Source organism: Salvelinus sp. IW2-2015, linkage group LG12 (genome assembly GCF_002910315.2).
Source record: "Salvelinus sp. IW2-2015 linkage group LG12, ASM291031v2, whole genome shotgun sequence".
NCBI lineage: Eukaryota > Metazoa > Chordata > Actinopteri > Salmoniformes > Salmonidae > Salvelinus > Salvelinus sp. IW2-2015.
Window position 1 is genome coordinate 13,812,706 of NC_036852.1, and position 16,069 is coordinate 13,828,774.

Below are 16,069 nucleotides of genomic sequence, written 5' to 3' on the forward strand. Positions count from 1 at the left end.
GATGCCAAGCAGTTGCTATACCAAGCAGTGATGTATCCAGTAAAGATGCTCACAATGGTGCAGCTGTATAACTTTTGGAACTTTTTGTATCCTGAGCGACATACAGTTTCAGAAACTCACCATTAATAAAGGAATAGGTCACTCAAATGAGAAATATTCATGATTTTTTCAATTTACAAGTTGGGCCAGGTTGCTGGTTCGAATCTCTGAGCTGTCTAAGTGAAAAATCTGTCAATGTGTCCTTGAGCAAGGCACTTAACCCTAATTCCTCCTGTAAGTCGCTCTGGATAAGAGCATCTGCTAATGACCAAAATAATGTGGGTGCCTGATTCACATTTTCCTTTCCAGCACGTTTCCAGCAAACCTGATGAATGCATAATCAGGAAAGCACAGTACAGCTTGGCTTGGCTCAGCTCAGTTTGGCTCAGTAGTGCAAAAAGGGTATAGTATACCAAAACTATAATCCAAATGTCAGTTGGATACGCTTCACAGACACGGGTCTCTGTTCTTGAAATAGACTTGAAGCTTAAGAACGTTCACAAACGCAAGCTTCACTTGGGCTTCCGAGAGGTGCAGCGCTCTAAGGCACTGCATCTCAGTGCTAGAGGTGTCACTACAGACCTGGTTAAATTCCAGGCTGCATCACAATTGACTGTGATTGGGAGTTCCATAGGGTTAGGCCGGGGTAGGCCGTCATTGTAAATAAGAATTTGTTCTTAAATGATTTGCCTGGTTAAAAAAAGAATACAAATAAAAATTGACTGATGTGCTGCTTTCTGTGGCCAGTGTAGCATGTCTCATTGATTACTATTGTAACACTCGTCGTTAGGTGGAAGAGAGGAGGACCAAATTGCAGCGTGGTACGTTTCCATATTTATTGGCACACTTAACAAAACGAACAAAACAATAAACAGAAAATGAAACTAACGACGCTACAGACCTGAACATGTGAACATAGAGACAACGAAGAACGCAATGAACAGGAACAATCACCCACMAACAAACAGTGAAAACAGTCAACCTTAATATGGTTCCCAATCAGAGACAATGACAAACACCTGCCCCTGATTGAGAACCATATTAGGCCAAACAATAAACCCAACATAGAAACACATAACATAGAATGCCCACCCAGCTCACGTCCTGACCAACTAAACAAGACTGAACTGCGCCCACTTTTCCCGATCTTACCGTGGAGAGCGAGAGTATGGGCAGACACCGTGTTATGCGGTAGAGCGCATGGTGTCTCCTGTACGTGTGCATAGCCCGGTGCAGGTTATTCCACCTCCCCGCACTGGCAGGGCTAGATTGAGCATTGAGCCAGGTGCCATGAAGCCGGCTCAACGCGTCTGGTCACCAGTGCGTCTCCTCGGGCCGGCATACATGGCACCAGCCTTACGCATGGTGTCCCCGGTTCGCCAACACAGCCCAGTGCGGGTTATTCCACCTCCCCGCACTGGTCGGGCTACGGGGAGCATACAATCAGGTAAGGTTGGGCAGGCTCGGTGCTCAAGGGAGCCAGTACGCCTGCACGGTCCGGTATATCCGGCGCCACCTCCCCGCCCCAGCCCAGTACCACCAGTGCCAACACCACGCACCAGGCTTCCGGTGTCTCCAGAGCCCTGTTCCTCCTCCACGCACTCCCCTATGGTGCGTGTCCTTAGCCGGTACCTCCAGTTCCTGCACCACGCACCAGGCCTCAGTGCGCTCAGCCGGCCAGAGTCTGCCGTCTGCCCACGGCGCCTGAACTCCGCGGCAACGCCGTCTGAGCTGTCCGTCTGCCAAGCGCTGCCGTCTTCCTGAGCCTTCAAAGCCGCCCGTCTGTCCTGAGCCTTCAGAGCCGTCCGTCATCAGGACGCCAGAGCCGCCGCCAGCCATGAGCAGCCAGAGCCGTCCAGCCAGGCCATGAGCAGCCAGGAGCCGTCCGCCAGCCATGAGCAGCCAGAGCCGTCAGCCAGCCATGAGCAGCCAGAGCCGTCAGCCAGCCATGAGCAGCCAGAGCCGTCAGCCAGCCATGAGCAGCCAGAGCCGTCAGCCAGCCATGAGCAGCCAGAGCCGTCCCTCAGTCCGGAGCCGTCCCTCAGTCCGGAGCCGTCCCTCAGTCCGAAGCCGTCCCTCAGTCCGGTGCCGCCCCTCAGTCCGGTGCTACCCCTCATCCCGGTGTTGCCCCTCAGTCCGGTGCTACCCCTCATCCCGGTGTTGCCCCTTAGTCCGGTGCTGTCCCCTAATCCAGGTGGGTTAATTTGGAGGGTTGCCATTGGGAGGAGGCTACGGAAGCGGGGATTGACTATGGTGGGTTGGGGACAACGTCCTGAGCCAGAGCCGCCACCGTGGACAGATGCCCACCCAGACCCTCCCCTATAGGTTCAGGTTTTGCGGCCGGAGTCCGCACCTTGAGGGGGGGGGGGTACTGTCACGTTCCTGACCTTATTTCCTTTATTTTGTCTTTGTTTAGTATGTTCAGGACGTGAGCTGGGTGGGCATTCTATGTTATGTGTTTCTATGTTTAGGTTCATTGTTAATTAGCCTGATATGGTTCTCAATCAGGGGCAGGTGTTTTACGTTTCCTCTGATTGAGAACCATATTAAGGTAGGCTGTTCACACCGTTTGTTTGTGGGTGATTGTCTTCCGTGTCTGTGTATGTACCACACGGGACTTTCGTTTGTTTAGTCTGTTCCTGTTCGTGCGTTCTTCGTGTTATGTAAGTTCTCGTGTCCAGGTCGGTCTACGTCGTTTATTGTTTTGTAATTTATCAAGTGTGCTTCGTGTTCGTCTTGTTTAAATAAATTCATTATGTATTCCACAAAAGCTGCGTTTTGGTCCAATCCCTGCTCCTCCTCAGACGAGGAGGAGAACAATCGTTACACCATGGTGTTTTTAATTGCGTACTATTGTTTTTACAGATGAGCGTGGTACCTTCAGGCGTTTGGAAATTGCTCTCAAGAATGAACCAGACTTGTGCAGGTCTACAAAAAAAATTCTGACGTCTTGGCTGATTTCTTTGGATTTTCTCATGTTGTCACGCAAAGAGGCACTGAGTTTGAAGGTAGGCCTTGAAATACATCCACAGGTACCCTCCAATTGACTCAAATGATGTCAATTAGCCTACCAGAAGCTTTTAAAGCCATGACACAATTTTCTGGAATTTTCCAAGCTGTTTAAATGCACAGTCAATTTAGTGTATATAAACTTCTGACCCACTGGAATTGTCATAGTGAATTATAAGTGAAATAATCTCTGTAAACAATTGTTGGAAAAATTACTTGTGTCATGCACAAAGTAGATGTCCTAACCGACTTGCCAAAACAATAGTTTGTTAACAAGAAATTTGTGGAGTGGTTGAAAAACGAGGTTTAATGACTAAGACCTAATTGTATGTAAACTTTCGACTTCAACTGTAGTTAGCTAGCTAACTATAGCCACTGAAACAGATTATGACGTTTTGCTATGTTTTTGGGGAAGAACATTGTTTGTATCCATGAGCTAGCTAGTTTTTTTTCATGACCATCGAGACAACTATACCAGCATCATAGCATACGTATCGATGAATCGTTGTGACATATGAAATACGAGTGTAATCAATGTGTAATACTGTAACTACGTAAACAAAAATGTACGAACACTTTAAATGATTGTGACGTGCAGTCATATTCATGTCCTTATTGGTCAACAAGCTTATTTGACATGTCAAATAGTGTTACAGTGTATCTTGTTTGACAGGCAAAGACCCAAACAGCGTTCCATAGAAATCCTGGTTAAGAATGAAATTACGAAATAGTTTTTGATTATGTTTTACTGGTAATGGGAACATACGTAAATGCCAAGAAAATAACTTTTTGGTCTGTGTGTGTGTGTGTGTGTGTAACCTTTATTTATCTTGGCAAGTCAGTTAAGAACAAATTCTTATTTACAATGACAGCCTACCCTGGTCAAACCCGGATGATGCTGGGCCAATTGTGTGCCACCCTATGGGATTTCCAATCACGGCCAGATGTGATACCGCCTCGATTCGAACCAAGGACTGTAGTGACGCATCTTGCACTGAGATGCAGTGCCTTAGACCACTGCGTCCATGTGTGTGTATTAACTTCACTAGGGTAGGGGGCATCATTCGGAATTTTGAATGAAAAGCGTGCCCAAATTAAACTGCCTGCTACTCAGGCCCAGAAGCTAGGATATGCATATAATTGGTAGATTTGGATAGAGTGTTAAAATTCCAAAACTGTTAAAATAATGTCTGTGAGTATAACAGAACTGATTTGGCAGGCAAAAACCTGAGAAATATCCATCCAGGAAGTAGGATTTTTTGTAGTTTTCTATTCAATGACATTACAGTATCCATTGACTTAGGACTCAAATTGCAGTTCCTATGTCTTCCACTAGATGTCAACAGTCTTTAGAAATTGTTTCAGGCTTGTATTCTGAAAAATGAGGGAGTAAGAGCAGTCGGAATGACTGGACCCTAAAGTGTCACAGAGCTTTTTCATGCGCACGACCGAGAGAGTGCCTTTCTTGTTTACCTTTTTATTGAGACGTTATTGTCCGGTTGAAATTTTATCAATTATTTAGGCTAAAAACACCTGAGGTTTGAATATAAACATCGTTTGACATGTTTCTATGAACTTTACGGAGACAATTTGGATTTTTTTGTCTGCCTGTTATGACTGCGTTTGAGCCTGTGGATTACTGAGAAAATGCGAACAAAACGGAGGTTTTTGGATATAAGAGAGGCTTTATTGAACAAACAAACTATTATTGAGTAAATGAATGTTCTGCTGAGTGCAACCATATGAAGATCATCAAAGCTAAGTGATTAATTATATCTCTATTTTGACTTGTGTAACTTCTACTTTGCTGGTTACTGTTTGTAATGATTTGTCTGCTGGGCGATGTTCTAAAATAATCGTAGGGTATGCTTTCGCCGTAAAGCCTTTTTGAAATTCTGACACCTGGTTGGATCACAGAAGTTAATCTTTAAACTCTATGTAGTATATACTTGTATGTTTTCTGAATTTTTATAATGAGTATTTCTGTTGAATTTGGCGCTTCTGCAATTTCACTGGATGTTGGCCAGGTGGGACGCGTACCATCCACTTGTACCAGAGAGGTTAACTATTTAACCGTACTAGAATGCTTAAAAGGCCCCAAAAATACACTGCTCAAAAATAAAAGGAACACTTAAACAACACAATGTACTCCAAGTCATCACACTTCTGTGAAATCAAACTGTCCACTTAGGAAGCAACCTGATTGACAAAAATGTCACATGCTGTTGTGCAAATGGAATAGACAATAGGTGGAAATTATAGGGCATTAGCAAGACACCCTCAATAAAGGAGTGGTTTGCAGGTGGTGACCAAGGACCACTTCTCAGTCCTATGCTTCCTGGCTGATTTTGGTGGTCACATTTTGAATGCGGTGCGGTGCTTTCACGTCTAGTGGTAGCATAGAGACGGAGTCCTACAACCACACAAGTGGCTTGAGGTAGTGCAGCTCGATCCAGGATGGCACATAATGCGAAGCTGTGGCAAGAAGGGTTTGCTGTGTCTGTCAGCGTAGTTGTGCAGAGCATGGAGGCGCTACCAGGAGACAGGCCAGTACATCAGGAGACGTGGAGGAGGCCGTAGGGGGGCAACAACCCAGCAGCAGGACCGCTACCTCCGCCTTTGTGCAAGGAGGAGCACTGCCAGAGCCCTGCAAATGACCTCCAGCAGGCCACAACCTTCTTGCCATGCACGGCAGGTTCCGTGAAGGCGGACGCCCTGTCTCACCTCTACGAAGAACCACGCCTATGTGCCCACGGGTATGCGGGACCGACTCCTTACCTGGGTGCCCCAGGCGCCTGTGTCGAGTCATCCTGGGATAAGCCGTACCATCGCCTGCCTGACTGAGAAGTCTCTTCCTGCTCCATCTGTGCCCAGTCTAAGACACCCAGACACCTCCCTTATAAAAGGTCCTTCCCCTGCCGGTACCACAATTATCCTGGTCTCACCTCTCGGTGGACATTGTCACTGACCTTCCGCCCCTTCCAGGAGAAAACCACCGTTCTCGTCATTGTGGACCGGTTTTCCAAAGCTTGTCTCCTCCTTCCTCTGCCTGGAATCCCGTCAGCCATGCAAACCGCGGAGGCTCTTTTTATGCATGTCTTCCGGAACTACGGGATCCTGGAGGGCATTGTGTCAGACCGTGGCCCTCAGTTCACCTCACGCGTATGGAAAGCGTTCATGGAACGCCTGAGGGTCACGGTCAGTCTCACCTCCGGGTACCGTCCTCAAGCTAATGGGCAGGTAGAGAGGGTCAATCAGGAGGTGGGCAGGTTCCTGAGATGTTACTGTCAGGACTGGAATGGGGAGTGGGCAGATTTTCTACCTTGGGCTGAGTATGCGCAGAACTCCCACCGCCACTCCTCCACTAACCTCATTCCTTCCCAGTGCGTGTTGGGGTATCAGCCGGCCCTGGCACCTTGGCATCCAAGCCAGACCGAGGCCCCTCCGCCTGCCCTGCCAGAAGCTCAGCCCGCGGTTTGTGGGGYCGTTTAAAGTCCTGAGGAGGGTTAATTGTGTTTGACCAGATGCAATGCTATTTTACAGTAAACAAATTGACAACAGAATTTCAGCATGCTTATAGGGAAGGACACTCAACAAGCACAGCACTTACACAAATGACTGATGATTGGCTGAGAGAAACTGATGATAAAATGATTGTGGGGGCTGTCTTGTCAGACTTCAGTGCAGCTTTTGAGCTTTGGACATTATTGAGCATAGTCTACTGCTGAAAAAACATATGTGTTACGGCTTTACACCCCCTGCTATAATGTGGATAAAGAGTTACTTGTCTAACAGAACACAGAGGGTGTTCTTTAATGGAAGCCTATCAAATATAATCCAGTTAGAATCAGGAATTCCCCAGGGTAGCTGATTAGGCCCCTTGCTTTTTTCAATTTTTATTAAGGACATGCCACTGACTTTGACTAAAGCCAGGGTTCCTATGTATGTGGATGACTCACCACTATACATGTCAGCTACTACAGCGACTGAAACGACTGCAACAGTCAACAAATAGCTGCAGTTAGTTTCAGAGTGGGTGGCAAGGAATAAGTTAGCCCTAAATATTCATAAAACTAAAAGCATTGTATTTGGAACAAAACACTCACTAAACCCTAAACTTCAACTAAAACTTGTGTTAAGTAATTATTTTTCAGAGTAAATAACTCACGGACACTAGAGAAGCTTAAAACTTCTTGTCAATAGGGGGGGCCATTTCGACTTTGTAAAAAATGTGTTCCCAAATTAAACTGCCTCGTACTCAATTCTTGCTCGTACAATATGCATATTATTATTACTATTGGATAGAAAACACTCAAGTTTCTAAAACTGTTTGAATTATATCTGTGAGTAAAACAGAACTCGAGTTGGAGCAATCTTCCTGTCAGGAAGTGAGAAATCTGAAATTGGGAACTCTGTTCCTGGGTCAGTTACTTATTTGGCCAATCTATTCTATTGGTCGACAGCACTGCATGCGATTTCCCCTAGATGTCAGCAAGCGTTGAGAATTGGAATGGTGTTGCTAGGTAGTTCTGAGGCAGTCATAAATAGGCTTGGCACGAGGGGTGCTACACCTTTTCAACGTTCGTCATGGGCAAAGCAGACCTCAGGACGGCATTCTGACAAAGCTTCACGTTATCGGCGTTAGATATATCCGGCTCTGATTTTATTCGATATAGGTGTTAGAAACATCAATAACGTAGTTATTTTAAACCGAGTTATATCAGTTTATATGAGTATATTGCGATTTTTCTGAATTTTCTTTGTCCTGCGTTTTGAAGATTGGGCATGTCTGGGCCACATAGCTAATGTTTGCTGCTAATTACACGGTTGAAGAACGAACATTTCTCACAGCCGAGCAACGATTATTATGGACAAAGGACAAACTTGCCCAAGATTCTGATGGAAGCTCATCAAAAAGTAAGAACTATTTATGATGTTAATTCGTTGTTCTGTTGAAAACGTTAAAACTACCATTCCGCCATTAATTTTCGGTGCGGTCCTCGTTTAACGCACGCTGTATGTCGTGTAGTAAACGTTAATTTTAAAAATCTAACACCGCGGTTGCATTAAGAACTAATGTATCTTTCATTTGCTGTCCAACCTGTATTTTTTAGTCAAGTTTTGATTAGTTATTATTAGATTAGGTGCCTCCCAGATGGCGCCGGACAGATTGCTTGAAGTTTGGCTACTATTCACATTGTATAACCACGATTTGTGCCGCTACATATGCACATTTTCGAACAAACCCTATATGCATTGTGTAATATGATGTTACAGGACTGTCATCTGATGAAGTTTTATGAAAGGTTAGTCAAAAATTATATATATTTTGCTGGTTTGTTACGATCCGCTAACCTTTGCTGCTGGGTAAATGGCTTAGTGTTTCTGGCTATTGTGGTAAGCTAAATATAATGCTATATTGTGTTTTCGCTGTAAAACACTTAAAAATCGGAAATATTGGCTGGATCACAAGATGTTTGTCTTTCATTTGCTGTACACCATATATTTTCAGAAATGTTTTATGATGAGTATTTAGGTATTTGACGTTGGTCTCTGTAATTATTCTGGCTGCTTCGGCGCTATTTCAGATTGCAAGCTGCAATGTAGAAACTGTGATTTATACCTGAAATATGCAAATTTTTAACAAACATATGCTATACAATAAATATGTTATCAGACTGTCATCTGATGAAGTTGTTTCTTGGTTAGTGACTATTTATATCTTTATTTGGTCGAATTTGTGATAGCTACCTATGCAGGAAAAAAATGGTGGAGAAAAAAAAGTTGTGTCTTTTGCTATGGTGGTTAGCTAATAGAAATACATATTGTGTCTTCCCTGTAAAACATTTTAAAAATCAGAAATGATGGCTGGATTCACAAGATGTGTATCTTTCATTTGGTGTCTTGGACTTGTGATTTCATGAACATTTTATTATATGATATCCCTGTGGCTTTAGGCTAGGCTATGCTAGTCAGCTTTTTTGATGGCGGGGATCCCGGATCCGGGTTTGTGACTCGTTAGAGGTTAATTAAACAAGTTTAATTATTCCCAAAGGGTCGTCACAGCTGTATTCAGACAACAAAACATTTCTCACCATCACAGGTATATATATCCCACTTAAAACACTCCTCCTTCTCTCCAATCCATACATCTTATGGTTCTACAGAAAAAGGGTCGTAAAACCCTTATTACTCCCTTCAGGGGATCTGACCTGACCTCCTGACCTCAATCCCTCCTTTGCCTAATCCACAGATGTCCATCTGCTTCCCCTATAGCAATCCAATCTCCTCCCGTCCACCCAGCACATTCCACAGCCACTCTCTCTTTCTACAGATCTCACTCCTTTATATAAAATGCGTCTGATCTATCATGTCTTTAATATCTCAATGTACAAAGTTTACAGTTCAGTCGTGTGGTCAGGTGCCACAAAAAAAGTACCTAGGAAAATTGCAATTGGCTCAGAACAGGGCATCATAGCTGGCCCTTGGATGTACACAGAGAGCTAATATTAATATTGTCAATCTCTCCTGGCTGAAAGTGGAGGAGAGAAAGTGGAGAAAATTGTATGAACTGCCTCAATTTTGCTGGACCCCAGGAAGAGTAGCTGCTGCTTTGGCAGCAGCTAATGGGGATCCATAATAAAGACAAATACAAATGTGGTAACGTACCGTTTGCAACTCCCTGCTGATTACCGCATTAAACCGACTTTTCATGACTCTCCTCAGGCCAGTGGTGCCTGGTCCCCTCGCTGAGGCTGTACCCAGTGACGCTCTGCCTCCTCCTCTGGACATCGAGGGAGGTCCGGCGTACTCGGTCCGTGAAGTCCTGGATTCGAGGTTTAGAGCGGGGCGTCTCTATTACCTCATCAACTGGGAGGGCTATGGCCCAGACGAGCAGTGCTGGGTTCCTGGACGCTTCCTACATCCTGGACGCTTCGCTGACCAGGGATTTTCACCGTCGGTGCCCTGACCGACCCGCGTCCCTGTGTTCGTCACCGAGGCCGGTGTTGTCCCACTGCTATTGCAGCACGCCAGGGGGGTACTGTCACGGATCCCCCCAGTACTGCTGCTTAATCCGTTCACCAGCCCAGGAGGTCTACGTCACCGGCCTTCTAGACGTCACTGAACTAGATTCATTACCACCAACCCCAGACTGTCTTGTCTCATTATGCAAACCTGGTTTCCATTCCCTCTGATTTGTATGTTATATATGTGCCCTCTGTTCCCCATTGTCCTTGTCGGTTATTGTTACCATGTCCGTTGGTCCTGTGAGTACCTGTGCTCTTGTATCGGCTTCCATGCTGCGTGTATTCGTGCACTTGTTTTACGGGTCTCGTCCCTTGTATTATTTAGAGGTTTACACCTTTACTCTCTGTTTGGATGGAGAAAATAAAACCCGCTATTACTTATTCCTGTGCCTGTCTCCAATCATTAGACAACGTGACAGTTTCTATTCCAAGAAACATTCAAATGCATTTTACAGTAGCCTATGTAGGCCTCAGGGTTTCCGGTAGGAAAATATGACACTGTACAATGTGACCAGTTGGGAGTAGGCCTAGGCTACTAAGCGACTGCGAGTGAAGAGCAAAATAATTCAAATTTTTTAAAACCCAAATTGTAGGCTAACCACTACCCAAATGGAGATTCAGTGAAAAGAAAAATCTGATTGATTTATCAAGACCAGTCCCCATGCTTATCTGAAAGCAGCACGAAGCGGTGCTGAAATTGTTGACCACACGCAGGTAGGCTATTGCTTCAGATCCTATGATAACACATTGGATGACTTTGGGTGTTTCAGTAAGCAACAATTTGTTGCCTTCAATTGCATTAGCCTACTTTATTCCAATATTTTTGTAACTCATTGATATTTATTCCAATAGTAATTCATTATGGATCCATCCAGATGTGGTTTGAAAACAGTGCTTGTGGTGTGCTACAGTGCCTTGCAAAAGTATTCATCCCCCTTGGAGTTTTTCCTATTTTGTTGCATTACAACCTGTAATATAAATGGATTTTTGGATTTCATGTAATGGACATACACAACATAGTCCAAATTGGTGAAGTGAAATGGAAAAAAATTACTTGTTTCAACAAAAGAAAAATACGGAAAAGTGGTGCAGTCATATGTATTCACCCCCTTTGCTATGAAGCCCCTCTAAATAAGATCTGGTGCAACCAATTACCTTCAGAAATCACATAATTCGTTAAAGTCCACCTGTGTGCAATCTAATTGTCACATGATCTGTCACATGATCTCAGTAAATATACACATGTTCTGAAAGGCCACAGAGTCTGCAAGGGGCACCACAAAGCAAGCGGCACCGTGAAGACCAAGGAGCTCTCCAAGCAGGTCAGGGACAAAGTTGTGGAGAAGTACAGATCAAGGTTGGGATATTATATTTAAAAAATATCTGAAACTTTGAACATCCCATGGAGCACCATTAAATCCATTATTCAAAAATTGAAATAATATGGCACCACAACAAACCTGCCAAGAGAGGGCCGCCCACCAAAACTCACAGACCAGGCAAGGAGGGCATTAATCAGAGAGGCAACAAAAAGACCAAAGATAACCCTGAAGGAGCTGCAAAGCTCCACAGTGGAGATTGGAGTGTCTGTCCATAGGACCACTTTAAGCTGTACACTCCAAAGAGCTGGGCTTTACGGAAGAGTGGCCAGAAAAAAGCCATTGCTTAAAGGGAAAAATAAGCAAACGCTTGGTGTTTGCCAAAAGGCATGTGGGAGACTTCAAACATATGGAAGAATGTACTCTGGTCAGACGAGACTAAAATTGAGCTTTTTGGCCATCAAGGAAAATGCTATATCTGGCACAAACCCAACACCTCTCATCACCTCGAGAACACCATCCCCACAGTGAAGCATGGTGGTGGCAGCATCATGCTTTTTCATCGGCAGGGACTGGGAAACTGGTCAGAATTGAAGGAATTATGGATGGCGCTAAATACAGGGAAATTCTCGAGGGCAAACTGTTTCAGTCTTCCAGAGATTTGAGACTGGGACGGAGGTTCACCTTCCAGCAGTACATACTTCACTAATTTGGACTATGTTGTGTATGTCCATTATATGAAATCCAAATAAAATGCAACAAAATAGGAAAAACGCAAGGGGGATTAATACTTTCGCAAGGCATTGTATCTACATGACTAAATCCATGTGTATGTATAGTGTGTATGTTATCATATGTGTGTGTGTGTATGTGTATGCATGTGTCTGTGCCAATGTTTGTGTTATTAAAATACAATTGTATTGCTTGCGTCAGTTACTTAATGTGGAATAGAGTTCCATTTAGTCATGGCTCTATGTAGTACTGTGCGCCCTGAACCGCTCTCCATCAAATGGTTGATTTAGGTGCAATCTTACTGGCAGCAATATCCTTGCCTGTGAAGCCCTTTTTGTGCAAAGCAATGATGACGGAACGTGTTTCCTTGCAGGTAACCATGGTTGACAGAGGAAGAACAATGATTCCAAGCACTACCCTCCTTTTGAAACTTCCAGTCTGTTATTCCAACTCAATCAGCATGACAGAGTGATCTCCAGCCTTGTCCTTGTCAACACTCACACCTGTGTTAACGAGAGAATCACTGACATGATGTCAGCTGGTCCTTTTGTGGCAGGGTTGAAATGCAGTGGAAATGTTTTTGGGGGATTCAGTTAATTTGCATGACAAAGAGGGACTTGCAATTAATTGCAATTCATCTGATCACTCTTCATAACATTCTGGAGTAAATGCAAATTGCCATCATACAAACTGAGGCAGCAGACTTTGTGAAAATTAATAGACACTCTACTGTAGACACTAATGTACTTGTACTCTTGCTCAGTTGTGCACTGGGGCCTCCCACTCTTTCTCTTTCTAGTCATTTACAACATTAACAATGTCTACACTGTATTTGTGATCAATTTGATGTTATTTTAATGGACAAAAAATGTGCATTTCTTTCAAAAACAAGGACATTTCTAAGTGAGTCCAAACTTTAGAACGTTAGTGTACGTATTCCCAGTCCATAGATTAGGGCCTAATTAATTCATTTCAATTGACTGATTTCCTTATATGAGCTGTAATTCAGTAACATCTTTGAAGTTGTTGCATGTTGCGTTTATATTTTTGTAAGGTGTATTACAATTTTCACCTGATTTTAACTTTAATATCTTGAAAATGGCCTTAATCTAAATGTAAAGTGACATCTGGCCTTACTTTGTGTATAGTAATGCCAGATGTGTATAGTAACCCCATCCATTATTGTTTGATCTAGCATGGATGACAACCTTTAAGCTTTTTTTCAAGCACTTTTTATAGGTTGGCTGGTCTACTAGTAGACTTACTTTGAAAAAACAGAATGGTGTTGACCTGTTGACCTTATTGCCCAAACCATCTATATACTCAGGACATTAAAAATACTACATCAACTTTTTGTACCCAATGATTATTGAAGAATATAACTTGGTAATGCCTCATGACATGAGCTTAGTTCAACTGTCGTACCCAATTAGAATCCAAAATACAAGCTTATTTTACTCCAATGTTTGTAAATAAAGTAAATGTAAACAAACACCGTATAGCCTCACAACATGTTTAAAATTATAATGGATGGTCAGTCCTTGCATCTATAGCTCTGTCTATACATTTGAGAGTGGTTAGATGATTCCAGACCCATCCTTCACCTTTTTACCTAAACAGTGGTTGGGAGAGCGCTGCAGATACCACTTTGATAACCCCCACACCATGGCATGAGCTGGGATCAAAGACTTCGGTAGAATAGAATCAAGTAGAATAGAAAATAATAAAATATGCTTTGTATTCACACCATTAGTATCCTAGGTTATATCACCCTTTAAATGAAGAGGGTCATATTTACTACTGTGGCTCTTCATTGATGTGTTTACAACAAAACATTCCATCATAACAAGAGAGCTGTTCATCCACCTACAAGGTCCAACTACATCATACAACTCAGCTTGATAAAGTGCAGTAGGCCTATAATCAGAGATGGGCAGTATTTCTGTTGCATGTATTTCAATTACTTTTGAGTATTTTGTCATTTGTATTTCGCTGGCCTGAACTACAAACCAATGTATTTTGTAACAAGATACATTCAAGAGCTGTAATTTGTATTCTCAAAATACAAAATACTTTTCCATACCCTTTTTTTTTTATAGCGGTTCACAATTTTGTGGCCGCTTTGGTATAAGAAATTTGATAGCACTATGCTGTATTAAGATTGTCTGCTAAATTACCAAAATGTAAACGTTAAAATGAACACTTGCAAAGCACACTGACCATTAGTCTTATGAGCTCCACCCCTTATTATAACAATACCCACTGTGCTTTGCAGGTTATTTTTCCATTTTTTAATTTTGGTCATTTTAGCAGACACTTACGTAGAGCGACTTAAAGTCAGTGCATTCAACCACATATCACAGTTATAACAAGTAAAATGTCTGTTACCTTTACTGAGAATGTTTATCTGAATACAATGCTTTGCAAAAATGTTTTTGTTTGATACATCTTTGGAGTAGATTGTAGTTGTATACATTTATCTTTGCCCATCTCTTCCTATAATATATTTCATTCAAAGAACTTCAAAACATAAGCTTTTACAAACAAACATTCCTCTATGAGACTGCCTACAATTGTGGACCTAGTGGACTGAGCGAAGGTTGCCACTGATGATATGCCATCGATACAGAGATCACACGCTAAAGGGTACCACCACAGTCCTGGAGGGGGCTCTCGACAAACAATAAACTGGATGGCATTATTTTGGGGGAAGAATCAGATGTATAAAATTTATTTTTTTGCACCAATTCATAGACATCCTGCTTTCAAAATTCAACCTTAAACGTGGATTTGAATCTTTATGAAACAGGTTGAAACTGTGTTATAGGCAAAGAACTCAAGTATGGTAAAGAACTCAAGTATGAGGCTCTCCAATGACTTTGCAGATTTTTCTACAGATCTATGAGAAACGGTTCACAACAAGCAAATGTTGGAAAAAGTGAGATTGTATGCCTATTGAAATTATTTCAATCCACATTTATTTATTAGGTTTTATTTATGCTACATTTAATTTGTTCTATATAACACAATATAGCCTAATCCAGGTTGCCTAGTCTACTTTATGATGCAGTTTCTTAGCCTTCTCTTCTGTCTACTATACTGTTGCCTATACTGTAACATTTGAAGTAGCCTACCACAGGATAACAACAATGGCTTATGACACAATTTCTATAGTCTAAGCGTTTCTCTTGAGTCAGAAACAAATTTGTTAGGCCGCCTATGAAGCATGTTATTCGGGCCCCTTGTCTTACCTGTTGACTTCGATGTGCACTTGACAATTCTACCTCCATCATTGCGCAGTTGATATTCCCTTGTGAATTTGCTCTTAAACGCCCAGATCCGCAATTATCTTTAAAGTCCCTTACACTAACACGAATCAAATGAAATCTTACTGAACAGCGTCCTGAATATGAACATAGTTCAGTCTAGAAATAATGAAAGCGTTAAGAAACCCCAGCCGCTGAACGGCCCTGCCCACTAGCAGCGGCAGCCTGACTGACAAGGTGGTAACGGCCCCTGGCGCTGTCTGGACACTGAGAGCTTGCCATAAAATACACCCAGAATGTTTCCTTTTCATTCAGTGACATCTAGTGGGTATAGTCTATTAGTTGTATCCCATAAGCTTGTAGGCAATACAACGAAATAGGCCTAGTTTAAGACACAATTTTATAAATACACAATTTTGTAAATCAGGCCAACACCACTTCATGAACTGTACAAACAACACCTCACAAGGAAAGCACTCCAGGTTTCCAACAACAACTCAACCCCCCCAAGCATCCTTCCAAATGCTTCCACCTGGTGAGAGACTAAAGGTGCCACTCTCTCGGAAGAATGGCCTAAAAAGTATTTTATCCCAAATAAGACTGATGATCTGACACGTAAATGCTCAATGTGTGTAATGTGTATGTTTTATGTCTGTTTTTATCCCTTTAATGTAAG

At 42.9% G+C, this 16,069-nt stretch overlaps 1 protein-coding gene across 1 annotated transcript in view; it reads right to left on the reverse strand.

The window, feature by feature from the left end:
• The window catches only part of LOC139028453 (nuclear factor erythroid 2-related factor 2-like), a 34,604-nt gene extending 19,052 nt beyond the window's left edge, over positions 1 to 15,552 (reverse strand). The window contains exon 1 of the mRNA XM_070445886.1: positions 15,379 to 15,552. Coding sequence (XP_070301987.1) covers positions 15,379 to 15,420 — 42 coding nt within the window. The 5' untranslated portion in view covers positions 15,421 to 15,552. The remainder of the gene's footprint in view (positions 1 to 15,378) is intronic.
• Between the last annotated feature and the right edge of the window lie 517 nt (positions 15,553 to 16,069).